The sequence below is a fragment of the Lagenorhynchus albirostris genome, chromosome 10 (genome assembly GCF_949774975.1).
Source record: "Lagenorhynchus albirostris chromosome 10, mLagAlb1.1, whole genome shotgun sequence".
In the NCBI taxonomy this organism is placed as follows: Eukaryota; Metazoa; Chordata; class Mammalia; order Artiodactyla; family Delphinidae; genus Lagenorhynchus; species Lagenorhynchus albirostris.
The window spans coordinates 38,310,613-38,337,711 of record NC_083104.1 but is presented as its reverse complement, the minus strand read 5'-3'; the positions used below and the strand labels follow the sequence as shown (position 1 = coordinate 38,337,711).

Here is a 27,099-nt window from a genome sequence, read left to right as displayed (position 1 = left end):
AAACAAGGACAGTGATAATAGCTTTAACTAAGTGAACGGCAGTTGAGCCAGCTAGAAGTGGTCAGATCCAAGATATAGTTTATAGGTAGAGTCAACAGGATTTGCTGATAGATTGAGTGCGAGGAAAAAGGAGTCATGGATGACTCCAAGTTTTTTGTCCTGAGTAACTGGAAGCAGGGGGTTGCTAACTATGGGGTGGGGAAGGCTGTGAAGGAGACAAGGTTGGTTTTTGGCTGTGTTAATTTTGAGATTCTATTAGACGGCCAAGTAGTAACTGTTAAATTAACCCTGGAAGGACTTCCTGGTGGCATTTAAAAAAGACTCCACTCCACAGTCCCAATGCAGGGGGCCCGTGTTCAATCCCTGGTCAGGAAAGTAGATCTCACATGCGTGCCGCAACTAAGAGTTCGCATGCCACAACTAAGGAGCCCACGTGCCGCAACTAAGGAGTCCTGGAGCCGCAACTAAGGGGCCTGTGTGCCACAACTATGGAGCCTGCCTGCCACAACTAAGAACCAATGCAACCAAATATTTTTTTAAAACCCTCTTAATTTCCATAAACCTCAATTTCCTTACTTGAAAAATGGATTTAATAACCACCTCATAGGTTATGAAATGAAAATAGAAATTTGTAAAGCATGTAGCCCAATCTAATCTAGCATTCAATAAGGCAATAGGCGATCGACCTACATTCCTTCTCTTAAAGCCAGATTAAACGTGATGGTTTACACCGCGTCGGTGAAAGAAAACTGTACTCTCTAAGGCCCTTGTAGCAAAGCAAATAATTACTATGCCTAATAAAGGTAAAAGCTCTGATCCCTATCTGCAAAAGGCAGACTGGAGATTAGGCCTGGGTTTTGAAGAAAGGGAAATACGCAGGAAATTGACACAGGGCGTAGTTAAGTGACAGGTTGCCCTAGCGACCACACTCCCCAGCAGCCCTCGCGCAGCCAGACCCCTTCGCGGATTGGACATCTCCATAGGAAGCGTGTGGCGGGGGGAGGGGAATAGGCGCGAGGTACTGTGGGTAGGAGACGGCCGTCGACGGAGGCGCCATTTTGTGAGGCGGCCGTACCCTGTTGGAATCCCTTGGCGCAAAACCGCTACTGCTGCTGCTTCCGTCCTTCCTGGGGGTGAGTGCGGCGGCCGCCCGTAATGACCCGCGGTTCTTTCTGTTGCAGCAGGCCCTGTAGAGCCTCCCTGTCAGCCGCGGGCGGCGGTCGATCAGCTCCAGCCGGATCTCTCGAAGGGCTACCGGAGGCATTGGAGAGCCGCGCCCCTCCTCGCCGCTAGCGCTGTCAGCTTTCAGAGAGCGTTCTCCCGCCCAGCCCGAGGCCCGCTTCTTTCGGGCTCTGAGTGTGCCCCTGTCGGGACGTGTTTCCGACTACCCAGCCCAGCTGAGCATGAAGCCGTCGTTTGTCCCTCGGGTACTTCTCAGGGGCGCCCTGACAGTCTCCAGCCGCCATCGCCCCGCAGCTTGACCTGAATCAGCCCTCTCCGGAAAGCTGTTCGGTGAAGGCTGATCTGCGGGCTGGGAAACTCTTGGGGGTCGGGAGGCGGGTGTGCAGGCAGGAAGAGAAAGCCGGACTCCTGAGTTGGTCGCGCAGGCCGTGGCGCCGCCATCTCGGCCGCGACACCCCGCGGAGGTGGGTCCGGGCACTGCCCAGGCGAAGAGGGGAGGCATCAGAGATTCTGCCTAGGGCCTGGTTTCTCCTGGATGGTTCTCTTCCATTTATTAATTCAGCAAATGTTCGTTCAGCGCCTGCCTAGAACAGGCGCCAGGGACTGCTGTAAGTAGTTTCTCGGACCGCGCACGCATCGAACGCAGTCTAGCTCTGTGATGTTTTATCACCGCCGGTGCGCAGCTGAGCCAGGCTGGCCACCTCAAGAACCTGTGATGATCATTGTTACCTAGGAATTAAGTCGTGTGGAGGTTTACCCTTGTTTGAGATAGCTTTGGATCAGCCGTTGCATTTTAAATGGAGTAGATTTTCAGTCAACTCAGCATCGGGCTTCTGAAAGGTTTTAAGTTTTTCCTAAGTAAATTTTGAATTTCGTTTCGCTCCTTGTATTAATACATTTTGATTAATGTTTTAACGGTCAACTATCGCAATGGAGTTGCTTTGATTCAGAACACAGGGAGCTGATTGCAGCTGTGCCCTTTTTGCTTTGTAATCCTACAGCAGGAGCAGGGAAGGAACCTTCTGCTCGTATCCTTTTATGGGTTTGTTATTGAATGTGGAATCTAATATTTTTCACTGTGCTTCGCCTTCCTGCTATGCCCACTGTTAACAAAATGTTAGCTTGATTTTAATGTTGACAGTTGGTCCCCACTTCCCTCCCCACCCCCCCAACCTTAGATAATCACTGTTAATGGTTTAATGAAATTCCAATCTCAGTAGTGTTCCAGCTGTGGAACAGTTGACTTACTTGATCTCTCAGACTTGCAGCAACCTATCTCTTTTGTCTCCTAGGAAAAACAAAATTTGAACCGTTTGGAGCAGTGTGCTAGATCTTCAGCAGGACAATGGGTTCAGACAAACGGTAAGTTATTACTGTTACATGCCTTTGATCTCAGCATTTCAGTGGGGCCTGAGCTATTTGTTAAAAATTGTTTATCAAACAAATATTTGAGTGTCTGTTTTGTATCCGGCGTTGCTGTGAGCACTTTCATGATACTTGCTCTCACAAGCACACAGTTTAATGAGATAATTAAAATACTGTGTGAACTGTGCTATGGTAAAAGAAGTTGAGGGTGCTGTTAGAACACTTAGGAACATGTGTTTTCTTGGAAACGGCCAGGAAAGCTTCCTGGAGAAAGTATTCTCTAAGGTGAAGCCTGAAGGGTAAGAAAGAATTAGGCAAAGGAGGGCTGGGTGGAATAGTAAGTCATGAGGGTTCCTGGTGTGGATAACAAACAGCCTCTGGAAGAAGCTAGGAGATCATACTGTCTGTCACTTTGCACAGTACCTGGTTGTAGAAAGCAATCAGTGAATGCCAGTTCTCGTTATTGTCCCCTCCATGACAAGATGATCCAGATTTATAGAGCTGAGAAGCTTTGGACCATGGGTTACATTTTTAAGAAAAAAAGAAGAAGAAAGAAAAACTGCTAAAGAATTAGTAAAGAATTAAGATGAGAGCATTTGACTCCTGTGTCATCTGTGGATTCTCCGACTCAAACCATTTGATTTAAACACACAACCTTTGTTTATACATCCAGCTGCCTCCTTAATATTGAGTCCAGTCCCAGTGATAGATCAAATTGATGGCGCACTGGGACTCATGAAGTGTTCATGTCACATGATATCATTGTTTTAATGCTTTGTCAGTACTCTGGTTCCAAACAAATTAACATTTACCGTTTTGGGGTCTCTCATCTACGTACTTAACATTTCAAAATAGTCCTAGGCTACTTGTTTCATTTGTTTCTTTTTATGAAATTTGTATACTCTAAATGAGGCCCTTATAAGCCTTCTCTTTGTCTTGTCCTTACATAGTAGTTTTATGAACCTGGTAAACAATTTATGAAAGAACTATTTATATCTGTGGTCAAATGGGTTTAAGCCTTTTGTTATTAGGTTTTCCTGTGAGGCCCAGTGCTGCTCAGTAATCAAAAATAAATCAGGGGCTTCCCTGGTGGTGCAGCGGTTAGGAGTCTGCCTGCCAATGCAGGGGACACGGGTTCAAGCCCTGGTCCGGGAAGATCCCACACGCTGCAGAGCAACTAGCCCCATGTACAGCTGCTGAGCCTGTGCTCTAGAGCCCGTGAGCCACAACTACTGAAGCCCGTGCACCTGGAGCCCGTGCTCTGCAACAAGATAAGCCACTGCAGTGAAAGGCCCTCGCACCGCAGCAAGAAGTGGCCTCCGCGCACAGCAATGAAGACCCAATGCAGCCAATCAATCAATCAATCAGATGTTATAGGAAATAATGTTCTCTGATGGTGCTAGTTATATCTAACAAATGAACTTGGTTAACTGCCTAATGGGGAAAAAAGACAGGTTATCCAGTTTGTTGGTCCATTTCTTAGTAGTGAGATACCCTTCAGAGTGGATGAGTCAGGACATGTCCTCCTTTGTAATTGAGTGAAATGCTAATACAGTTGACCCCTGAACAACATGGATTTGAATTTTGCAAGTCCACTTATAGGCAGGTTTTCTTCAATAAATACAGTACTACATGATCCGTGGTTGGTTGAATCTGCAGATGCAGAACTGTGTATACCAGAGGGCTAACTGTGGGACTTGAGCATCCATGGGTTTTGGTATCTACAGCAGGTCCTGGAACCAGTCCCTGGTGGGAACAACTATAATTACATTCTTCCCGTCTAGATTGATCACTAAGATCTGAAATCAGGGATGAAAGGAGTGATGTGTAGGCCACAGGCTTGGGAAAATGCAGGATGAACTTGGGCAGCTTGACTCTCTCAAAAATATTAAACCCATACATTTGATAGCTATATTTTTACATTTAGTATGAATTCCTGAAAACTACCTTTGTACTTAGGGATATAGGTGTTTTCCCAGTCATTGTCTTTGTAAATTGGAATTTGGTGATAAATTTTAAGGGATACACTGAACTAGTTGGATGTCTTGTAAACTGAGATGTGGGTTGTGTGTTTTTTCAACCATGTTTTCTAAAGGGACAAAATATGATTTACTGAAGAGTAAATGAAAATTATTTTCCGTGGCAGAGTGAGTAGAACAGAACGCAGTGGAAGATACGGGTCCATCATAGACAGGGATGATCGTGATGAGCGTGAATCCAGAAGCAGGAGGAGGGACTCAGATTACAAAAGATCTAGTGATGATCGGAGGGGTGATAGATATGATGACTACCGAGACTATGACAGTCCAGAGGTGAGTGACCAACAACTGTTTATAGAGTTGTTAGAATTATGAATTATATGCACAGAACCTCCAAGATTCTTGAAATAAGTATACCAAGTGTGGAAATCTCTCAAGAGGAGTATTATATTCAAACTCTTTATTATTCTGAAATCTGAGTCGACTATAACCCTCAAAGACAGACTGTGCCCTGTAGTCATAGAAATACTGGCCAGGGTTTACTTAGGGCTCACTATGCTCCAGGCACTCTTTTGAGCACTTGACTTACATGAACTCATTCAGGTCTCACTATAACCCTATAAGGTAGGTGTTATTCTCATTTTAAAGATGAGACAATTGGGGCATAATTATATACCATCCCTTTGCCTCAGATGGTGTTTCTAAAAGTTGTAGTTTAACATTGTAGCATAGCTTTTTTCACATTTCTTTCCATATGCATTAGCTTTGTTTAGCAGTAATTGTGCAACCAGCATAATTTTGCACTGTTTTTTTTTTTCTTATGCATATAATCATCTTATTTTAACAGGTAATAGTGTTTCATTGTGTGTTGTTATACTGTTTGGTGAGTTGTTAAACCATTCTTCCTGAACTAAATGATTGTTGCCAGGTTTGGGGGTTTCTGTTCTTGTTTTTTTTGTTTTATGCTGTTTTAGAAGACACTGCAGTGAACATCATCATGGAGTTCTTGTATTATCTCTATTCCTAAAGATAAATTACAAGTGGAGAGACTGGATCAAAGGGTATAAATAAGTCCAGTGTGATTTGAATTACAATTTTCTTTTTTGTAAATCAGAGAGAACGTGAAAGAAGGAACAGTGACCGATCCGAAGATGGCTACCATTCAGATGGTGACTATGGCGAGCATGACTATAGGCATGACATCAGTGATGAGAGGGAGAGCAAGACCATCATGCTTCGCGGCCTTCCCATCACCATCACAGAGAGCGATGTAAGGGGAACCAACAGTTCTAATGAGCAATCCAATAGGCACAATGAACTTTGAGCTTCTACCATTATTTTCTTGTTACTATATCTCGAGCTAATATCTAGTGAAATACATTTCTGTAATTAGGGTGGAGTTCTCTCAACTTGGTTCACAGATAGAATCATTTGTATTTAGGCTTTGAAGCTCAATGTAGAGTTTTCAGAAGAACTACAGGGAGCAGTTCTTATTCCTTCAATAATAGCTATTAGAAGGTAGCCAGTACGTTTTTATTGAATTGGCTACTTACTCAGTGAGGATGTATCTGTAAGAACATTTTATGATTTGGCCATCCTTTGATTTAATGGAAATTATATTATCCATTTGAAACTTCTTAAAAGCCTGTAGAAAAGCCTGGCTCCCCACTTCTCAGACTGGTCAACTACGGCCTTGGTGTACTGGGCACTGCCTGATTTCCAGTGGTATCTCTGACCCTCATGCATTCCTTCCAGCCACATCCACCACTTGCTTCTGCTGCAGGCCACTTTGGACATGTCCACTGTTCTACCAGTGTGCCTTTTTTTTCTTCTTGAAGCCCTCTTCCCTTCCCTTCTTCCTTCCCTTCTTCCTTCCCTTCTTCCTTCCCTTCTTCCTTTTCTTCCTTCCTCCCTCCCTTCCTCCCTCCCTCCCTCCCTTCCTCCCTTCCTTTTCTTCCTTCCTCCCTCCCTCCCTTCCTTCCTCTTTCTCTCTCCCCTCCCTCTCCCCCTCTGTCTCTCTCTCTCCCTCCCTCCCTTCCTTCCATCTTTCATTTGGGAGGGCAGCTCTGTGCGGCATGCAGGACTTTAGTTCCCCAACCAGGGATCGAATCCATGCTCCCTACAGTGGAAACACGGAGTCTTAACCACTGAACCGCCAGGGAAGTCCCTGAAGCCTTTCTTGACCTACCAGGTAGAATTTCTTAAGTGTATCCCCAACCCTTGAATGCAGGAGGCTGCTCAGCCAATGTTGTTTGTGAAATGAATGATGTTTTGAAATACATTTATAATACATGCATTATGCCAGTATCTATTGTCTTGGAGTATTCAGAGTAATATTCTGACTAGTGTTTAGCGAATTTTAGAGCTAAAGATAAGTACTGAGTTCACACAGCCTTGGTCTTCTAAACATTGGAAGTGACAAATGTGAGATGGGATATTAGAATTAATAGTGGGTATTTGTGATCCACAGCACACTTGCTACACTGTGTACTGCTATGCTATAGTGATGCAGAACCATGGATCCTGCCTCATAAAAGCTTAAGGATGAATAGCTAAGGTCAGCAGATAATGAAGACAATGCAGAGTAGAAAGGGGTAGGTGTTGGAAGAGGTCCTGTTGAAAGTGGTTCTGTGGAGTAACTCTGGAGGATTCTTTAAGGGAGCTGAGTTAACTGGTCGAGAGCAAGGAAGAGCTCCAGAGAGGTTTTAGTTGAGTTGATTCTTGGGGGATAGAAATGTTTTGGTCTGGTGGAGAACTGAGGATAAGATGTGGACTGGCCCAAATCAGCTTGGTTTGACTGAAATCAAAAGCTTTTGGCAGGAGAGAGAGGTGGATGGGAAGGTGCTTTGGGGGCCAGTGATGGAGTCTTTGAAAGCCCAGCTAAGTATAAAAGAAAGCTACTGAGGTTTTTACCTGGTAACAAAAGCTATGTAGGTTAGAATGGTAGGGGGTGGAAAGAAGGCAGAGCTGAGCTCAGCAGCAGCCATGAGCATGTGGAGTAGGGGATACAAGAAATCTTGCAGGAGTCAGTTGAGGAAAGTTTACTTGTTGATCATACTGTTCCCTTGAGTCTTTTAGGCCTGTGGCCCTGGGAGCGTGCAGAAGAAGTGGGTGGCATGGGGAGAGCAATGCCTTAGCTGACTCTGGGGGCACTCCCTTCTGGTAATGAAACAAGATTGAAATGCTTATTTATTTCAGGCTTCTCAGAGAACTAGAAGTGCTTACCTTAAGAAGGCAGGTTTTCAAAGTAGACTTTCTGAGGTTGCCAAATTTTGTGCAGTATTTGTAGAAAATTTGCTTATTGAGATCTTTAAAACCTTTTAAAATTATAGTATTTAATCTTCTCCTGAATTTCAGTTTATCACTTTTAGTATTGTCATTTTATTTTAGTCCCCCACTGACATGTGAACTCTTAGAGTAACAGTCTTTAGTTAATTATGTTACTATGTACGTTACTGTATCACTACTTTTTAGAAGCTGTTTTTAGTTACTCTGGTGACTGATTTTTTACTTACTGTGTTACCAAGCATGAACTTGAGTCAGGTGGTTGGCTCTGGCTCAGTGTAGTGCTTCTCATACATACTCTTTGTGAAAAAATAGTCGATTTTCCTTATATTTATGGTAGTTGCAGTCTATAAAGGCACTGGGGGTATGGAACCATGCTCTTAGGGGAAATACAAAGTTAGGTTCCTATGAGCCTCTGGTCACAACATTTACATTAACTAATCAATATATGACCTTGTTTCGTGTGTATTTCTGTTTAGAGGTGCCTTATTTAATATATACTGTTGATTCATTAGCGTTGAACTCACAGCCAATAGCACTGTAACTTATGTCTGAATGAAGCTTTTCTAATATATTTTCCCTGTAAGGGACATCACAGCCTTCCTTCTTGCATTAGGAACACTAGACAGCACTTCAGCACTGCACTTGGAGAGCCATTTTAAACAGTGAAATCACCAACAAAAAGTACAAAAATGTGAAAAACTTGGCACTAAACAGACTATGAGTAGGACACTTGTTTACAGTATGAAAGCTGAAACAAGGCAGAGCATCAACTCTGCCGGGAACACATACATCAGGTGACTCAAATTTTTTACTACTCTGCACGTGTCTGCAAATGGCCATGAAAGCACTTACAAGTATTGATTTGGAGTTAACGAATTTTAATGCGTAGGCAAATCCACAAGCGCAGAATCCCCAAATAATGAGGATTGACTTTATATAATCCTGCAGCCTTTACACGTAATTATGGAAAGTGGAGGCCACGAAGAATCTCTGTTTCACAAATTTGGCCCTGGTTTTCTCCCTGGGAGTATCGCTGCCTGGTATGATTGATAAAGAGACTAATGTATTTATTAATGTATTTTGCCTTTTGCAGTAAGGGTTTGATCTGACATCAATAACAAACCTACCAGCCAGAAGTCTTTCTTCAGGCCCAATTAATGTTTACTTTGATTTACTAGGAACCAAAGAACGTTATGAGCTTTGTTAATTTTCACCATTAATGTAAATGTAAGGAAGCTATTTCTTTAAGATATTGTGCAAAAAATATTTATCTTAAGGGAGTTCCTCATTTTTTGGCATTGATACTTGGTTGCGTACTTCAGAAGACAGTGACATATCTTCTGCATTTTTTAAATCTCATCTTTCTTTCTGGTCCTTTAGTACAAAGAACAACAAGATTAGACTAAAGGAGGGAGGCTTGAGGGACAGCATACCATGAGCAAGACTGTATATCACAAAACAAATAATTGTGCTTGAGGAAATTCCCAGTCAGCATATAAAGAATGCCTTCAAAGCTGTTACAGTACATCAGTTTCTATGAGAAGTGTTCCTTCTTTTATTCTATTTTTAGAATAATTACATTTTGATGATAGAAGTTAAAAGCTTGGCTAATTAAGCAGTTAATGTAATCCCTAGTCTTTGACCTCTCTTTAGTGTGGAATAGTTTGTGGCTAAAGCTTTAACTATAAATGTGTAAATCCCTGTCTGTGCAGATTCGAGAAATGATGGAATCCTTTGAAGGCCCTCAGCCTGCGGACGTGAGGCTGATGAAGAGGAAAACAGGTGAGAGCTTGCTTAGTTCCTGCTGTTCTGGTTCTCTTCCCCATTCCCACCTCAGTCCCTAAAGAACATCCTGATATCCCCAGTCTTCAAGCACATGAATTCAGAATGAAAGGTTTGCCATGGCTAAGGAATGTGACTGTTTGAAAACGATGTTAGAAAGCACCTGAGGACCTTTTTAAAAACTTTGTTTTTAGGGGCTTTTTTTTCCCTTCGGTAAGTAGTGATTTATAAACTCCTTGTTTGACTGTTTGTAGTCGGTTGCATGGTTACTTTTTAAGCGTGGAATCAAATCGAGTGGCATTTAGTTCAGGCGGCTTGGTTCCTTGCCATGGCAAAGTATCAAGAAGATCCCCAAGTCAAGTCACATTTGTAAAGCTGCTTCCCAATTGGCTTTGTCACGCAGTGTTGAAGCAGTGGGAGAGAGATTCACCTGTTATAAAGGAACTGACTAACACGAGTATCCCGTCTATATCTGAATGCTGTCTCTAGGTGTAAGCCGTGGTTTCGCCTTCGTGGAGTTTTATCACTTGCAAGATGCTACCAGCTGGATGGAAGCCAATCAGGTTGCTTCACTCACCAAGTCTAGATATTCATGAAAATGGAACAAGTCTGTACAATTAAAAAAAAAAAGGTTGAAGGAGTGGTTTGTTCCAAAGGAGTGACTTTAAAAAAAGAAAAGCTTTGTATATATTAAAATTGCTGTTACTAGAATAAATACAGTACCAAGCACTACGTTGCAGAATTTGCTCTGCCTTTAAACATGGCTACCTGGCAGGGCCTTGTTAACCACTGAATATTTGTCTGGTAGTTATCAAGACATCTTTAATATTCCCCTTTTCCTTACCTGATTATATTCCTATTATGTCCATTGAGAGTAATCTTAGATTATCCAACTCTCGATTTGACAGTGAAGAGAATATAATTGAAGTCTGCTACAGGCATTTTGTAAGTAATTTTTTATTTTGCTTGGAGACTGCAAGCCTCCTGGAGGCGTAACTGCTCAGTGGGTCTTCAAGGACTATATAAGGACCTAGTGGAATTTCTGAACAATAAGTCTGATGAGATTAGCCTGGGAGCTGGTGTCCTGCTGCTGTCTGATCTAGTTAGAGTGGCATTAACATTCTAATCTCCCTGAGAATGCCTTTTATAGTCTGTTCAAAGCAAATCATTGATGATTCTTTAAGAAGCATTAACTGAAGTGTTCTACAGTTTGTCAAGATAATGTTCAGTGCTTGGCACTTAAATAACGTTTTTTGCCAGAACTCCAAAGCAAAGTATTGAATGCCTTAACCAAGTGCATTCTGGGAAGTCTGCTTAACTCATTATGTTGCTTCTCTGCAGCATTTTATGATTTGTCACTCATAAATAAGAGTTATATTCTTTGATGATTTATTATCATTTATAACAAGACTCACTAATGAGGGTATCATTTTGATTGACTTGTTAGATTTTTAAGCCTCTCATTTCCTTAACCCAGAGGTGACAGCCTGATCTTATAATGGTAGATCTTCATTCATTTCATACCATGGACACCATCCTAATAAAACTCAGGACATACACAAGCTTCATGTGAATCTGCTTTCTTTGCATGACAGCATTTTTAATATGGTGGATGTATCAGAATGACTTGCTTGGGAGTTTAAAACTCCTAGGAAATTAAAACTTGTAAGACACTTAAAAATCTCCACAATTTTAATGTATACAAAGCTATGTTAATGTGTAATATTTCATTACAGTTCAAATTCACTCCAGAAATAAAAGGCCAGTAGGATTAGGGACTCAGTGATAGTTTGGAGTCTCCCCCAGCACACATCCCTCCTAGTGGGATGATCTGTTGACATATCTGCCAGCTTCTTTATTTTTGCTTCTTTACAACACAGTGAGTGGATGGCCTTCAGCTCTTTCCCTCTTGGCCAGACATGCAGTCTTGTCTTTAGATATTGCAGAGACAACATTCACAGCATGTCTTAACTCTTCCAGGATTTGCAAGAACCAAATTACTCAACAGTATGTATGTTTAGAGGGGTTAGACTCCTTTAAAAAAATTTGGATATCTAACCTCCTACTTAAATCTGTTCTGACAGTGTCAGAACATCCTGCTCCCTTCCCCTCCCCCCCCAAAAAAAAAGAAAAGATGTGCCTGTTAAATGAAGGCTCTTTGGGGGCAGGTGCTGGGTATACTCTTGGTAGAGTGATTCAGCTCGGAGTTTTTGACCTTTGAAAATTAAGTCCTTTTTAGTCACATGGTTGACTTGAAGGATGAGGTGGTATATGAACATTTACAAACTTTTCCTAACCCCCTGAAGAAACTTCATTGGCCTCCTGGTTACTCATCTTGAAGGAGAGTACCATCTATTTCAGTGAAAAACACATCTGTCACTCAGGACATCACGTGGTTGCACTTGGCAGGAAGAAATCTCATTTAGCTGTTTTACAGTCGGTGGCATTCAGACTAGTTCCTCCTGAGAAAATTGTAACCAGATTCCCTTTAAAAATGAGTTCCCCTCCCATTGTCCCCCAAAGGACACATCCTGAAGCAGGAATTTGAGGGAAGGGGAAATGTAAAGGTTTTCACTTTGCATAAGGATGGGGGACTGGGGAAAAAGTGAAGCGAAGCCCAAGGACACCATGCTAAGGGCTAAAGTAGGAGACAACCTCAGAACTGGGAGAGTTGTGTCTTCTGCTTTTTGAAATAGACTGTCACTCTCAGGCAGCCTGTCAATGATGAATGTTAGGACTTCTGTCTCTGCTGGAGACACGGCCTGGTGCATGTCAGCGTTTAGTGTGTGGCAGCTTTCTCAGCACTCCCTGACTCCGTTTACCTTTACTCCGCATCCCATTCTCTTACTGCCTATCTGAAGGATTGGATGGGCAGAGTATAGGTGGCGGTGGTTGGTCCTCCCCGTATGTTGTCCATTTAATTCCAGAGCACTGATTTTTCCGAAGTGTGCTCTGCCCTGGGAAAATGGACACATGTTCCTCACAATGGGAATAACTAATTACTTCTTTTTTTACAGAAAAAGCTGGTGATTCAAGGAAAGCATATTGCAATGCATTATAGCAATCCCAGACCTAAGTTTGAAGATTGGCTTTGTAACAAGGTAAGCATGCGTCCTTCCCAAATAGACAAAACTCTTTTGGGGTTTTGTTGTTTTCTATTTGTTTGTTTGATTGTCCAAACAAGGACATGAGTAAGTACACAATCACCAGCTTTTATCATAAGGTGATTTTTGTACTTTCTGACTTTCTTGGGTCCTCCTGAGTAGGTACTAAGGGACAGAATCCCTCAAACATGAGAGATTTTGTTTAAGATCCTGGTTCTAAGCCCAGTGTTTCAATTAAGATTTTAAGTTTATTTCACTTTATGGTTTCTTGAATTCTAGAGCTCTCAACTTTTGGCAATTTCTCTCTTTTTTTTTTTTTTCTATTACTGTTTGGCTGCATTGGGTCTTTGTTGCTGTGCATGGGGGCTGTTCTTCATTGCAGTGCACGGGCTTCTCATTGTGGTGCTTTCTCTTGTTGCAGAGCATGGGCTCTAGACGCATGGGCTTCAGTAGTTGTGGCTCACGAGCTCTACAGCGCAGGCTCAGTAGTTGTGGCGCACGGGCTTAGTTGCTGATTCTTAACCACTGTACCACCAGGGAAGTCCTTATGGTGCTCTTCTGATATAAGGAAGAACTTTGCCAGTGGCTTGCTATAGGATTTTGGGGTGAACTAAAACTTTTCCCCAGCTTGGTAAAAATGGAATTCTACTTCAGAATACATCAAAATTTGTTTTTCTTGGGAGAATTCACATAGTAAAAGCATTCTAAATTTTTAGGTTAATATCCCTTTATCTTGGATACATGGTATCACTTTCTGCTTTTTTTTTTGGTTGTTCCTCACTGGGACTTGCCCGTGGCCCTCTTGCTCTAACTTACCACATTGTTACTAGTAAGCCCGGCCTACCGTGAGAAATAACTAAGATAAAACTTTTTTTTTCCAGTGCTGCCTTAACAATTTCAGGAAAAGACTAAAATGCTTCCGATGTGGAGCAGACAAGTTTGGTAAGCACAGATTCAGCTGTTTGGGAATATGTATTAAACCCTGACTAATTGGATTGTCTGTGAACCTAAGGAAAAGTACAGGTTGTAGGGCATTTAAACAAGTAACCTATATATTTTCCTTAAACCTTCTTACCTTAGGTTAGGTAGATCCTGCTGATGATTGTGAGAGTACAAATAGTTCTTTTATGTTCCAAAATTAAGTCTGCTCGCCTTGTTTACATTCTGCATCTGCTTTTCTTTAGTATAGAGGTAATGTCAGTCCTCCACTGGCCCAATTTTTGCATTCCCCATTTAAAATTCATGTCAAAATTAATGAGGTTTTACTATAGCCACAAATGGTTAAAAAAGAAAAAACAACTGCTACATTTACTTAAAATTAAAACTTAGGTATTTCAATGTATTTTTTATATTGGTTTGTTGTTTGTTTGTCTTCAGTTAGTGATTCTTCCTCTTTCTTTCCTTTCTTGTAGACTCTGAACAGGAAGTGCCCCCTGGAACCACAGAATCAGTTCAGTCTGTGGATTACTACTGTGATAGTAAGTTCAAATGTAATCTCTTGGCCTTTATGTTGGAAATTAACCTCCATTTGATGTTTTTGTTCTCCTACCCTTTTTTATTTTATTTATTTATTTTGCATTTATTTTATTTATTTATTTTTGGCTGGCGCTGGGTCTTCGTTGCTGCGCACGGGCTTTCTCTAGTTGCGGTGAGCGGGCTTCTCATTGCGGTGGCCTCTCCTGCTGCACAACATGGGCTCTAGGCATGCAGGCTTCAGTAGTTTGGGCATGCAGGCTCAGCAGTTGTGGCTCGTGGGCTCTAGAGTGGAGGCTCAGTAGTTGTGGTGCACGGGCTTAGTTGCTCCGCAGCATGTGGGATCTTCCCGGACCAGGGCTCGAACCCGTGTGCCCTGCATTGGCAGACGGATTCTTAACCACTGCACCACCAGGGAAGTCCCATCCTGCCGTTTTTTTTGTTTTGTTTTTTTCATCCTGCCGTTTTTTAATGAGGAGCAGTAGCGTCAGGTTGCCTCATAAAAGATGGGTTTTTAGAATTTTCTCCATGTCAAAGTGTGAAAGATAATGCAGTCAACTCTTGAACAACATGGGTTTAACGAACAATGTGGGTTTTTTCAATGAATGCTATAGTAGTACAGTATCCTCTGGTTGAATCTGGGGTTGTGGAACTACCAGTACAGAGGGCTGACTATAAAGTTATATACAGATTTTTGACTGAGTGGCTGGGATGGGGGTGGGGTCAGCACCCCTCATCCCCCTGCATTCAAGGGTCAAATATGCTAGAAACCTCCCAAAATGGATTTGTTTGTACTTGAACCTGCCTTGAAAAGCATTGGTTGTGGGAATGCATGTATCTGTCATCTGTCTCATTCACCTGCAGCAATCATACTTCGAAACATAGCTCCACACACTGTGGTGGATTCCATCATGACAGCGCTGTCTCCCTACGCATCCTTAGCTGTCAATAACATTCGCCTCATAAAAGATAAACAGACCCAGCAGAACAGAGGCTTCGCGTTTGTGCAGCTGTCTTCTGCAATGGTGAGATGTTCATTGAATCTTTCCTTTTAAAAGAAACTGAGATTTAAGAGGCAAATGTGATTCATCCAATTGTGATACTGTGTGTAAGGCTCCTGGAGCCCAAAGTTCAAGACTTAAGAAATGACAGTTATTACAGTGCTAAATTATAGACTGATGACTTCAGTAAGTGGTAAAAATACCATATATACCTGTAGATAACTGAAGGTTGAGCCATAGTTTTGTCATTTCATCATGCTTTGTTTTAGACTGTTTCAGCATTTACTCTTTTAATAATACGGGATACCTTCATGTCCTGGAGGAAAGAGGACTAATTTTTTTCTCATGATTTCATATCCGCAAATAAGAATGAATTGCTATTCTTTTTTTAATATTTCTTTGACTGGGCTAGGTAGTAGCGAGAGATTTTCAGTTACGTGACAAAATTGTTTTTCTTCACATTCTCCTTCAGGACGCTTCTCAGCTGCTTCAGATACTACAGAGTCTCCATCCTCCTTTGAAAATTGATGGCAAAACTATTGGGGTTGATTTTGCAAAAAGTGCCAGAAAGTGAGTGGCTTCATTGTCCTTACTTCAAACCGCTGCATCTGCGTGCTTGTCCAGGGATGCTTTGCTAACTGCACTCAAAGCCCATGTTCTCTACATTGAGACACTATCCTTCCTGGTTGGCTGGGAAGGATACAGTTGTCTTCTTAGAGCTTATTCCCTCCTGTCTCAATAACCAGTTGCCAGAAAACTTCAGAGCAGGACAAAGAGAGACATGGCAGATGGGTTGAGAATAAGTGCTATGCAAACTGCTTCAAGATGGTGCAAACCCATCTGGATATAATTCTTTACTTCCAGAACAACATGCAGTTTCAGGTATATAGAGCTTCATTCTAGCGACGTAAATTTCCCCTTTCTGGTGTCATTGCTCATCCAGCAGACACCTTATTAGATGGAAGGGTACAAAGGAGAATAGAAATACTACAGGGACACTTGCCCACTTAGGGCTTTGCCCATGGGAACCCTTCCTCATCTGAAATGTGGCCTTGTTGGCATTAGAGACCTTCCAACAAAGGCTGGAGTGAATTGCTGTTTTCTGGGTAGTGTGGCATTAGTGATTGGAAGCATACTGAGATAGAATCACATGATTGGATCATTGTGGTTTCAGAGACTTGGTCCTCCCAGATGGTAACCGGGTCAGTGCTTTCTCCGTGGCTAGTACAGCCATTGCTGCCGCTCAGTGGTCTTCCACCCAGGTAAGATGGAGGATCTTTTTGCTCAATGTAGTGTGGTGGCGTTGCCCGGATTCACAGAAGTAACCTCTCCAGCGGTGCTTGCCTTAGAAGCTCTCCAAGGACATTTTAAAAACTTGATGTCTGTGTTTCCTCTTCTTTTGATATTTTGTAGTCTCAGAGTGGCGAAGGAGGCAATGTTGACTACAGTTACCTGCAGCCAGGCCAAGATGGCTACGCCCAGTATGCTCAGGTAGGTAGATATGACCAGCATCCAACTTCTGGTCTCCAGAGTGTGTCTGAGAATAGCAGCTTTAATGGTGGACTCTTCTACAGTACTCACAGGATTACCAACAGTTTTATCAGCAACAGGCTGGAGGATTGGAATCTGATGCATCATCTGCATCAGGTAATAAACTTCATATTCCCTTTATTTTTGTTTAAGCAAATACAATTGAGGAGATAGAACTAGATGTTCTCATTAGACCCAAATAAATCTATGAGGGCCATTTCCCTGCAAAACTTGGGGATAGGACACATTCAGCGTTATCACCATGTGCCTAAGGTCCTAGGGGAATATTGGGATTGCTCGTGTACATCAGGAGCTGATAAGAAGCTCTTAGAGACCATGTGATGAGTGTTCATTCTTGGAATTCAGTATTTTCCCTGTCTGTGTTGTTAGGAATCATGGGTGACCATGTGGGTTCAGGTAAGCAGAGACGGTGTGGCCCTGCAGTCTGGTGTCCAGTCATTAATCAGAAGGGTCACTCTAAAAGCTTATGCTTCAGTTGTTGTTCTAGAATTATAAAGGTGTGGCAGTTAAATCTATTCACAACCCCAGAGCAGATATGGAGACTTTCTTCTCTTCCTTCTTCTTAACCATCATACAGAATGTTTGACTTTGTGTGTCACATTCTAGTAGGATTATAAAAATGAAAATATCGTAGGTTCAAGAGTACTTATTGGGAATTAGGTTGTTAAGAACTGACATATACAAAGATGCTAGATTGGGCATTACAGATAAGGATGTTTGGCTTAGAGTTCAGTGCGTTGGCTCTTCTAACTCCTGTGTTTATTATCAGGCACAGCGGTGACCACCACCTCAGCGGCTGTAGTATCTCAGAGTCCCCAGCTATATAATCAGACCTCCAATCCACCCGGCTCTCCGGTAATCCTGTCATTTTAGATACAGAACTGGTGACTGTTGGGGAAGCTTTGTGTTGCCATACTAGTATTGTCTTTGCCTGCTGTATGAGCTAGGATTGAATAATACACACACATTCCAGTCTCACTTCTCTGTCAAATATTATTAGATAATAAAATAATTTTGTGTATGTATTTTAAGTGCAAGATTCCAAACGGTGTATTTATACTATGCATGTTTCGACTTGACCTTTAGGAAGAAAGTTGTCAACATGTGTTTTGATCAAGGATTGCCTTAGATCGTTGCTACAGTGGGTCTGTCAGGGGGCCCTTCCTGCTGGATGATTGCAGTGATTTAGTTCTCTTGAGAGACTTTACAGTTGAAATTATATTGAAGCTGCTGTTCTTTCCAGACTGAGGAAGCACAGCCTAGCACTAGTACACAGGCCCCAGCCGCTTCCCCCACTGGTGTAGTTCCTGGTACCAAATATGGTAAGCCAAACCTCATGGGGCTGTTGATAGTTGGAAGGTCCTAGTTGTTGTCTTTGTTTAATAAGAGTTCCTCTCCCTTTGTGGGTGTCAGAGGGACACTTGGGGATGTGAGAGAAGACCATTAAGGCCTGCTGCATCTCAGTGGCTTAGAATTTAAAGTAAAGCCAGTTTCTTACCTGGAATGACTGTATGCTGGATTTTGTTTTTTGCAGCAGTGCCTGACACGTCCACTTACCAGTATGATGAATCTTCAGGATATTACTATGATCCGACAACAGGGCTGTACTATGACCCCAACTCGCAGGTAATTTAAGGGTTAAAATGCATGTTTTGAGGTATAATGTACATACGGAAAAATGCATGAAACTGACGTACCGTTCTTGCAGTTCTTTGAATGTTTGCATGTATATGCGTTCATACATACACCAGCACTGAGATAAGAACGAGAGCATTCCTAGCACACTGGACATTCTCTGGTGCCTGTTGCTGTTCGGTCAGTAACCCCACCCGTAGCCACTATTCTTACTCCTAAACCATGGATTATTTTGTCAAGTTAAAATTTATAGGTGACTGTTAACCTTCATGTAAAGACCTAGATAAAAATTTTAATTGTGATTTTTTTTCTTACTATATATTCTTTTTTTTAATTGAGATAAAATTCACAAAACATAAAATTCACCATTTTAACCATTTAGAGTGTTCAGTTCAGTGGTATATTCACAGTGTTGTGCAGCCATCATCACTATCTAATTACAGAACCTTTTCATCAACCTGAAAAGAAACCCTATACCCTATATATTAAGCAGTCACTTCCTAATCCCGTCCCACCCCAGCAAATGCTGTCTGCTTTCTGTCTCTATGGATTTGCCTATTCTAGACATTTTGTGTAAATGGAATCAGATATGTGACCTTTTGTGTCTGGCTTTTACTTAGCAACCCTTTGTATTTTTGAGAATAGAAATTAGCAGATGTGTGGAGTGATATTTTATTTTTGGTAGTGTGTATAACTTTTAAAGAGGAAAAGCAACATTAACACTCCAAAAATAAACAGCTATTTATGACCAGGAACTGTATGTATATATAGAACAGTAAAAATAAGTGCTTTTAACAGGAACTTGGCATTGAGAGCTTGTGGTTTCTGAGAGTCAGGTGTGAAGCTGTGTGGGACCTGCCAGGGAGGCTGAGCCTGTGCATGGTTCTTCCACTGCTCTTGCTTGTGAAGTCTGACCTTTCCCAGGCCATTCTTCTTGGCGGCCATAGAAGTTGTGGCTCCTGTGCCTGACCCGCACCACCTTCCCTGGAAGAGATACAACAGGCAGTCTCTCCTGGGTCCCTGTTGAGCAGGTAGAGTGAGTGATTGAAGAATAGAGAAGAGGAGAGATAACTGCTACCTATTCTCTGTTGTGGTTCTCCCCACAAATTTCAGATCAAGTTCCTTCACATGTCACCTCCTTCCAGGCTCCTGAGCTAGCCTCTTACAAACCTGTTTGGTTGCCTGAATGTCCACAGGCCGTGTTCTGTATGGTTGAACCCAACAATGAGATGTTAACTGGTTGTCATAGAGGACGTATGAGAAAAAGCTCCTCCTGAACCACCTGTTCGGGCCACTTGGTTTGTGTAAATGGTCTGTCTATGGAAAGGAGTCAGACGCGTTTCTCTTAGGGTACCCTCCAGGCCCAGGGATTAAGTTAATAGGAACTAGACTCTTGAAAAGAAACCACACTCTACTTTTACCCAAGAGGTTTCACACCTCTTGGCTAGTTCATCATCCTCACCTACACCAAGGTGTACAGCACCTCTTCTCTACGTAGAAAATATTACTAGTCTGTAACATGCTTTGTTTTTATGTTTAGTTTTTTTGACAAAACAACTTTGATGTGGGTTTTTGACAAAATACTCCTTTAAGTTAATGGTTCAACACAGCAGAAATCTGCATTAATGGTATTTTTTTCCCAGTACTACTACAATTCCTTAACCCAGCAGTACCTGTACTGGGATGGAGAGAAGGAGACTTACGTCCTGGCTGCGGAGTCTAACTCCCACCAGCAGACAGGCCTACCTCCTGCAAAAGAGGGGAAGGAAAAGAAGGAGAAACCCAAGAGCAAAACAGCACAGCAGGTAAGGTCATGACCCAGCCAGCAGACCCATCTTTCTCTCTGGGATATTGGGCTTAATTTTTATGGGTTTTTTGGTGGGGGGCAGGGGGGCGAGGCATTTATATCTGCTTTATTTGGATTCTTTAAAATGGGGCCACACATTTATATCAAGTTTGTAGAGCATTTTGCAATTTTTTAGTGTTACATATGTTGTCTGTCAGTTGCCTATGTACTTAGGGGAAAAAAATCCTGAAAGACTCAAAGACTTTTTTAATATTTATTTATTTGGCTGCATCGTGTCTTAGTTGCGGTATGCGGGATCTTCATTGCCGCGTGCAGGGTCTTTAGTTGCGGCATGAGGGATCTAGTTCCCTGACCAGGGATAGAACCCGAGCCCCCTGCATTGTGAGCACAGAGTCTTAGCCACTGGACCACCAGGGAAGTCCCTGAGATTTAGGTTGTATAAGGCTGTATGGGGTTTCCTGTGCCTTTCGGCGGTTAGAAGAATTCACTGAAGAGTTCCCTGTGATGGAGCAGCAAGAAGAAAAGAGTCATTAATCAGCCTGCATAGTGCAGGAGCCTGCGTGAGTCCCAACTTCAGTCCAGGGAGGAAAAGTCGTTTATACAGGTAACTTCAATGGGAAGCTGATAGAGGCCATCCATAAAAACTATTTATGGAATTTAAAATACATTGACTTTTGAGACCTTTAATGACTTTGGTTGTATGTACCTCATAAAGGTAAGGGCAAAAGGGGTTTTGTTACAGTTTGTTACCATAATGCCTTGTTTTCATGGCATAGGAGACTATTTTCTAAGTTCCTCTACCTAAGTGTATTTTTTGTGATTGTTGTTTGACTTTAGATTGCCAAAGACATGGAACGCTGGGCTAAGAGTTTAAACAAGCAGAAAGAAAATTTTAAAAACAGCTTTCAACCTGTCAATTCTTTGAGGGAAGAAGAAAGGAGAGAATCTGCTGCAGCAGATGCTGGCTTTGCTCTCTTTGAGAAGAAGGTAACAGTAGCAGGAATGGCCTTACTTCATGAGGGGAACTTAGGTAAAATTTGAGGATTATGGTGTGTTCTCTGTTTCCCAGGGAGCCTTAGCAGAAAGGCAGCAGCTCATCCCCGAATTGGTACGAAATGGAGACGAGGAGAATCCCCTCAAAGTAAGGAAGTACCACCAGTTTAAAGACCATATCTGTGCTTTGTGTCTCACTTTGAAACTCAGCTGCATCGTGGCTAATGTGATTTCTACTTAATTGGTCCCTGTCAGTGGGTATTTGGAGCAGCTTCTGCACATAGAATCCATGTTCAGGGCTTTGCCTTCCCTGTGTGAGAGCTGGAGAGATGGAGCAGGGAATGAAGCCCGAATTCCTGAGCTCAGTTAATTGAGTTTTATTGCATTTGTAAATAGAGAGTTTTAACAGACTGGAAAGAGAAAATTAAGACAAGAAAAAAACGGATTTTATTGGTAGATACTAATGTGGGTAGGCTGTTACTCTGATCTGTTGTATTTGGGGTTTTCAAATATGGTCAGCAGTTTGAGAACAGCCATCCAGGAACTCTTCTTGGGGCCCCAAGAGGGTTGGTGCCAGGAGGCTCTCGAGCCCAGCACTGGAGGACCTGGCTGCTCCACTCAGTACGGGTAATGCGTACTCTCACAGTTTGGATTAGGCATTACTTTTAGCCATTGCTATCTTCCTGTTGTACATTTCCAATGACCCACCGTCCTTTTGTCCCTAGAGGGGTCTGGTTGCTGCTTACAGTGGTGACAGTGACAATGAAGAGGAGCTGGTGGAGAGACTTGAGAGTGAAGAAGAAAAGCTGGCCGACTGGAAGAAGATGGCCTGCCTGCTCTGCCGGCGCCAGTTCCCAAACAGAGACGCCCTGGTCAGGCATCAGCAGCTCTCAGACCTACACAAGGTGGCCATGCTTCTCTGAGCTGATCTGAGGCAGGGAGGGGAGGCAGCAAGATGCTGTGAGTGCCCTGACGGTAGTGAAGTTTCAGTAAATACCTGTATTAAATGATTGCCTTTTAGAAGGCTGCTCCTGATTATAGTATGTTCTAGATTATAGAGTGGAAAGGACCGTGGCAGCTCCATATGCACCGGGCTCTGGCTTTCATGCTGTAGTGTAGTGAATTAGACTTTGACTCTTAGAATATAATAGATACTGGGGCTTCCCTGGTGGCGCAGTGGTTGAGAGTCCACCTGCCGATGCAGGGGACACGGGTTCGTGCCCCGGTCCGGGAAGATCCCACATGCCGCAGAGCGGCTGGGCCCATGAGCCATGGCTACTGAGCCTGGGCGTCCGGAGCCTGTGCTCCACAACGGGAGAGGCCACAACAGTGAGAGGCCCGCGTAACGCAAAACAAACAAAAAGAATATAATAGATACTGATAATGTTGTGATATCTCAAATTAGGTGTGAATTCTTACTGTCTGTAAAATCTCTCGTATAGCAAAACATGGACATCTACCGACGATCCAGGCTGAGCGAGCAGGAGCTGGAAGCCTTGGAGCTGAGGGAGAGAGAGGTGAATGGGGGTCAATGTGCTGCTAGAGTGTCTTGGGGTAACTGCCTTTGGCTTTTATTTGTAGCACTTGTTTCAGGTCCCAGGGACAGGGTAGGATTTGCCACATACCTGTCACCTGGCCATTGTGGCTCATGTAGATTGGACCCAACTCTGTGCGCTTTGTGAGCCTTGTACTGACGCTTAATGAGGGTGCTCGAGGCTGCTCACAAGTCCTGAGTGCCAAATACTTGCTGGTGAAGTATGCTGGATTTTAGCAAGGAGAGAGTGAGCTCATTTGGCCTGGCCAGGGAAGCCTTTGTGAACAATGAGAGAAGCTTCAAATGAGGCCCAGGGAACAGCAGGACACAAGATGATTGCAGGTGATGTGGAAGGAAGCAGTGGGCAGGAGAAACTTGTGGCGCCACTAATGGGCAGTCATTTGGTAGTTGACGAGGCAGGTTGAGAGCCAGCTGGGCAGGGTTTTAAATACAAATAGAGGCCTGTGGGTTAGAGATGAACCAGTGAGCAAGTTACTTGAAATTTCTCACCCCAAGATAGTATCTGTAGTTAGGGCTTTTGCTTTCCTGTTTTTTTCCACTGTTTATGGTGCCGTCTCCCCAGGGACTGTAAAACAGGTCTCTGGAAGTCTCCTTGGCTCTGTCTCCCTAGAGGTGGGCCTGTCCAAATGCTGAGGGGTACAGCAGCTCTGCCCTCCTCTCCCTCGAGGACCTTGGCAAGCTGTGCCCACGCCCAGCAGGCTGGTTGAAGAGCTTGACAAGAGGTGACTCGTTAAATAAAACTGGTTGTTGGAAACATAGTTCTACCCCAGGTTCCACACACAGTTCATCTCTACAAACCTGCCGTTTTGGGTATGACTGAGTGCAGCGAGGGAGACAGGGCATGTGGTATTTGAGAGCACTCTAAAAGGCCAAGCTCCGGATGAAGAAAGCACTTGAGGTGATAATCTTGAAGTGTGGGTGCATGAGACTGCTACAGATTGAAGTCTGAATATCTCTAACCATGTTTGTTTTCTCACATAGATGAAATACCGGGATCGAGCTGCAGAAAGACGGGAGAAGTACGGCATTCCAGAACCTCCAGAACCTAAGCGCAAGAAGCAGTTTGATGCTGGCACTGTGTATGTGTTGTGCACATTTTCCACTTTGTGAGCCGGGGCTCTGGCTTTTTAAGTAACTGTGTGTTTGCCACTGGCAGGAATTACGAGCAGCCCACCAAAGATGGCATTGACCACAGTAACATTGGCAACAAGATGCTGCAGGCCATGGGTTGGCGGGAAGGCTCAGGTTTGGGAAGAAAGTGTCAAGGCATCACAGCCCCCATTGAGGTAAGCAGTGGCTTGCAGGCTTATCCCAGAGATGAGATGCGATTGAAGAACCCAGAGGACCTAGGACCCAGTGGGAGTTGTCTTCTCTGCAGCCCTCCCATATTTCACGCTCCTTTTATGATGTCAGTTGGAAGGAATGGGTGTGGCACCCTACTTGATTTTTCTGGTCTTTTGGTATCTTTGGGTAAAACCTACCTTCTCCTAAGGGCTGTGTCTTTCCATGTCCTTTGTTATAAACAAACCCTAATTTAATACCAATTCAGACCCGTGTAGCTTAGATTGGATTTTTAGAAAGGTACTGTGCTTTAATTTCTAAGTGATTTTGCTTATGTATAAAACAAATTATAATTTAGTAGGATTTCCATCCATGATAAGAAATCTTTTACTCAGATCTCAGGAGCAGAGGCCCTCAACCACTGGCCTTCTAGACAAAAGCACCGCCAGTGATTGCTCCCTCTCTGACCCGGTAACATAGCTTAGGTCAGACTCTTACTGTTGATTTGTGCAAGTGAGTTCTGCTGACTTCAAGCTGTCCTGCTGTGATCTGTGCCCAAAATTACCAGAGCTTCCCTGGGCTTCAGTGCAATGCTTTGTGCTTTGGGGCCCTTACAATGCTTGCTGAACAGGCATAGGAGTAGGGGAGGGTGTGGTTCTATCTGCCTGTCTCCCTTACCTATTTGATCCCTTCAGTCCTTAAACCTACTCCAGGTCTCCAATATAGAAATCCATATCTTCATTTAAAACTTCCTCTCCTGTCTTCCAGAGGGTGGTCCAGCTCAGTAGGGAGTGGGTTAGATAAGGGAGAGAGGGAGCCGTCCACACCCTACCTGCCAGCTGCTGACAGCAGTTTTATCCCCCCCAGGCTCAAGTCCGGCTAAAAGGAGCTGGCCTAGGAGCCAAAGGCAGCGCATACGGACTGTCTGGTGCAGATTCCTACAAAGATGCTGTCCGGAAGGCCATGTTTGCCCGGTTCACTGAGATGGAGTGAGACTCAGAGAGGATGAGAGAGAGAGAGAGAGAGAGAGAAAGAGAGAGAGAGAGAGAGAGATGACAAGGAGCTCCAGAGAGCACAAGGAGTGCTCCATCTCTTGAATTCACTCTGACCACCTTTCTGTTTAAGGGCATGCCTTGTGCTGTTAATAGTTTTTAGGGCAAACCACTTCATTCTGCAAGGTTCTCCCACTTAAAGGAGTTCCCCTCATATGGATTATCTGGTGAATGGCCTGCCTTCCTGCCAGAGGGCTCGTGAGCTGGCCAAGGGGACAGTGGGTCTTTTATACTTCAGTGTACATAGTGTAATTGTAGTGTGTTTTACATGTGTAGCCTATGTTGTGGTCCATCAGCCCCTTGCATTCCTAGGGGGTGTTGAGATGCCCTAGGGTGGTATGTAACACCAAAGCCGCCTCTGTCATTTGTTGTGCTGTCTTTCCTTGGCAAAAGCCTTGTGTATATTTGTATATTACACATTTGTACAGAATTTTGGAAGATTTTCAGTCTAGTTGCCAAATCTGGCTCCTTTACAAAAGAAATACCTTGAAAAATGTGTGTCTGTGTCTCTTTATTCTTGGGGTGATGAAGGAAGTGTGTGAAAATTCATCATGAAAACTCCATCATAACTGAGTCGGCTTTTCCACTTCCTTACTTTGTATAGGCCTAAGTGAGTGCGAGAACTTGGGCTTCTTCACTTTTCACAGCTATATCCTAGACCTGCGGGGGGTAGGCATGTTACTGCTCTGTGAGGAAGAGCCTCCCTGCTTTTGGCCACAATACAGGCGACCTCTGCTGAGGTGGAGGAGCTGAGAGGCCATCTCTCTCCCCCGAAGCACTCTACTTCTCCGCTGTCATCTCAGCTGCTGAGGAGGTAAGGTGGTCAGGGACGTTGCAGGGTTTTCCATTCAGGGTGGTGTCATCCAGTCCTTGTCATCATTTGGCCAGCAACACCATGCTTGACAAGAGCAGGAAGTGTGTCTGAGTCTGAGGCTGTTCCCGGGACCAGATGTGGTGATGGGGTACCTGTGCTGCCCATCTAGCTGAACTGAGTGCTTGGGCTCCCTGTTTGGCATTTAGTCAGGGAAGGGGAACTTGTTCTTAAAGTTAGACCTCCATGGCTTTTGTGAATGGTCATATTTTTCTGTTTTCAGGCAGGCCTGGCCCTTATAAAATCAGGATGAAAAATGCTCAGGAGGAGCTTTCAGGGCACGGGCCCTCACCCCAGCTTCCTAGGGGGTGCCTCAGAGAGGTTGAGCCTGGCTTTGCTAGGGAGATGTGGAGGCAAATGCAGAAACCTCAGGCTTGGGCTTCTGTGGGCTAAGGCTTGGGAACCTCACAAATGAGGGCCCAACTGATAATGCCCCTCTTCCAGGGACAGCCGTGGGGAGATACCATCCCCAACTCCAGAGTCCTTGCAGACGCTGGTTCTCTTAGCATTTGAGCAGCAGTTGCAAGCAGCTTAGACACATCTGACAGCCAGCCTGGAAGGCTGCAGCCACACAGGTGAGGCCACATGTTATGAAATCTGGGAAGCTCTTAATTACGTATAGCCAGCTCATCAAAGGGCAAGTGAGTGTAAGCCTCTTCCCTGGGAAGCTACAGCTGAGCCCTGGCAGGAGAGCCAGGCCTCCATCAGCCATCTTGAGCCTCTCACTTCCCCACACCAGGAATCGGTCCCAGCCCTACTTGGTGCTGATAGTTGCTGTACTCTGCTGCTCAAGGCTCCCATGAAGACAGCTCTGGACCACAGCATCTGCTGTCTGCACTGGCATGGGCTTTCCTATAAACATGAATTTAGTGTCCATCCTCTGATCAGATCTTCAGAGAAGCTGGCGGCTCCCTCTCCCACTTTCAGCCTGTTCCACAGCTATACCTGTCACCAGCATACCTAGCCAGGTGACTTCAGCCCTCATCTTGCATCTGAACCCATGGACCAATTTTTTAAAGTTTGACAGGCTGTACCTTTGGCTCAGATCTCTCATAGAAGACCATAGTTGGGAGATCCTGCCAGTAGTGCTAAATGACTCTTAACCCCTGAGGACCTGAGGCTGAAGCCCAAGGGCCCAGGCATCCCCCGCTGGCCTGTCAGGTTCTACTCCATCCCCAAG

The 27,099-nt window shown here is 43.8% G+C and overlaps 1 protein-coding gene across 7 annotated transcripts; it reads left to right on the top strand.

Annotated features, from left to right (window-relative positions):
- Positions 1-1,030: 1,030 nt before the first annotated feature.
- RBM5 (RNA binding motif protein 5) lies at positions 1,031-25,542 on the top strand. 7 transcript variants are annotated; one of them, XM_060161814.1, is made up of 26 exons: positions 1,031-1,133; positions 2,475-2,544; positions 4,694-4,859; positions 5,641-5,796; positions 9,527-9,596; positions 10,086-10,159; positions 12,614-12,697; positions 13,582-13,642; positions 14,113-14,178; positions 15,038-15,198; positions 15,647-15,744; positions 16,349-16,436; positions 16,588-16,665; positions 16,749-16,821; positions 17,495-17,580; positions 17,969-18,047; positions 18,260-18,351; positions 20,004-20,165; positions 21,005-21,154; positions 21,237-21,308; positions 21,886-22,065; positions 22,603-22,677; positions 23,697-23,794; positions 23,872-24,001; positions 24,392-24,481; positions 24,864-24,998. In XM_060161814.1, exons 2-25 carry the CDS (start codon positions 2,528-2,530, stop codon positions 24,446-24,448), a joined length of 2,373 nt encoding a protein of 790 aa, XP_060017797.1. In that variant the 5' UTR covers positions 1,031-1,133; positions 2,475-2,527; the 3' UTR covers positions 24,449-24,481; positions 24,864-24,998. The 7 variants fall into 7 exon arrangements, 6 of the variants coding, with proteins under 6 accessions (XP_060017797.1, XP_060017795.1, XP_060017796.1 ...); XM_060161812.1 differs by lacking the exon at positions 24,392-24,481 and having other exon boundaries at positions 24,864-25,542; XM_060161813.1 differs by having other exon boundaries at positions 24,392-24,995.
- Positions 25,543-27,099: the final 1,557 nt, after the last annotated feature.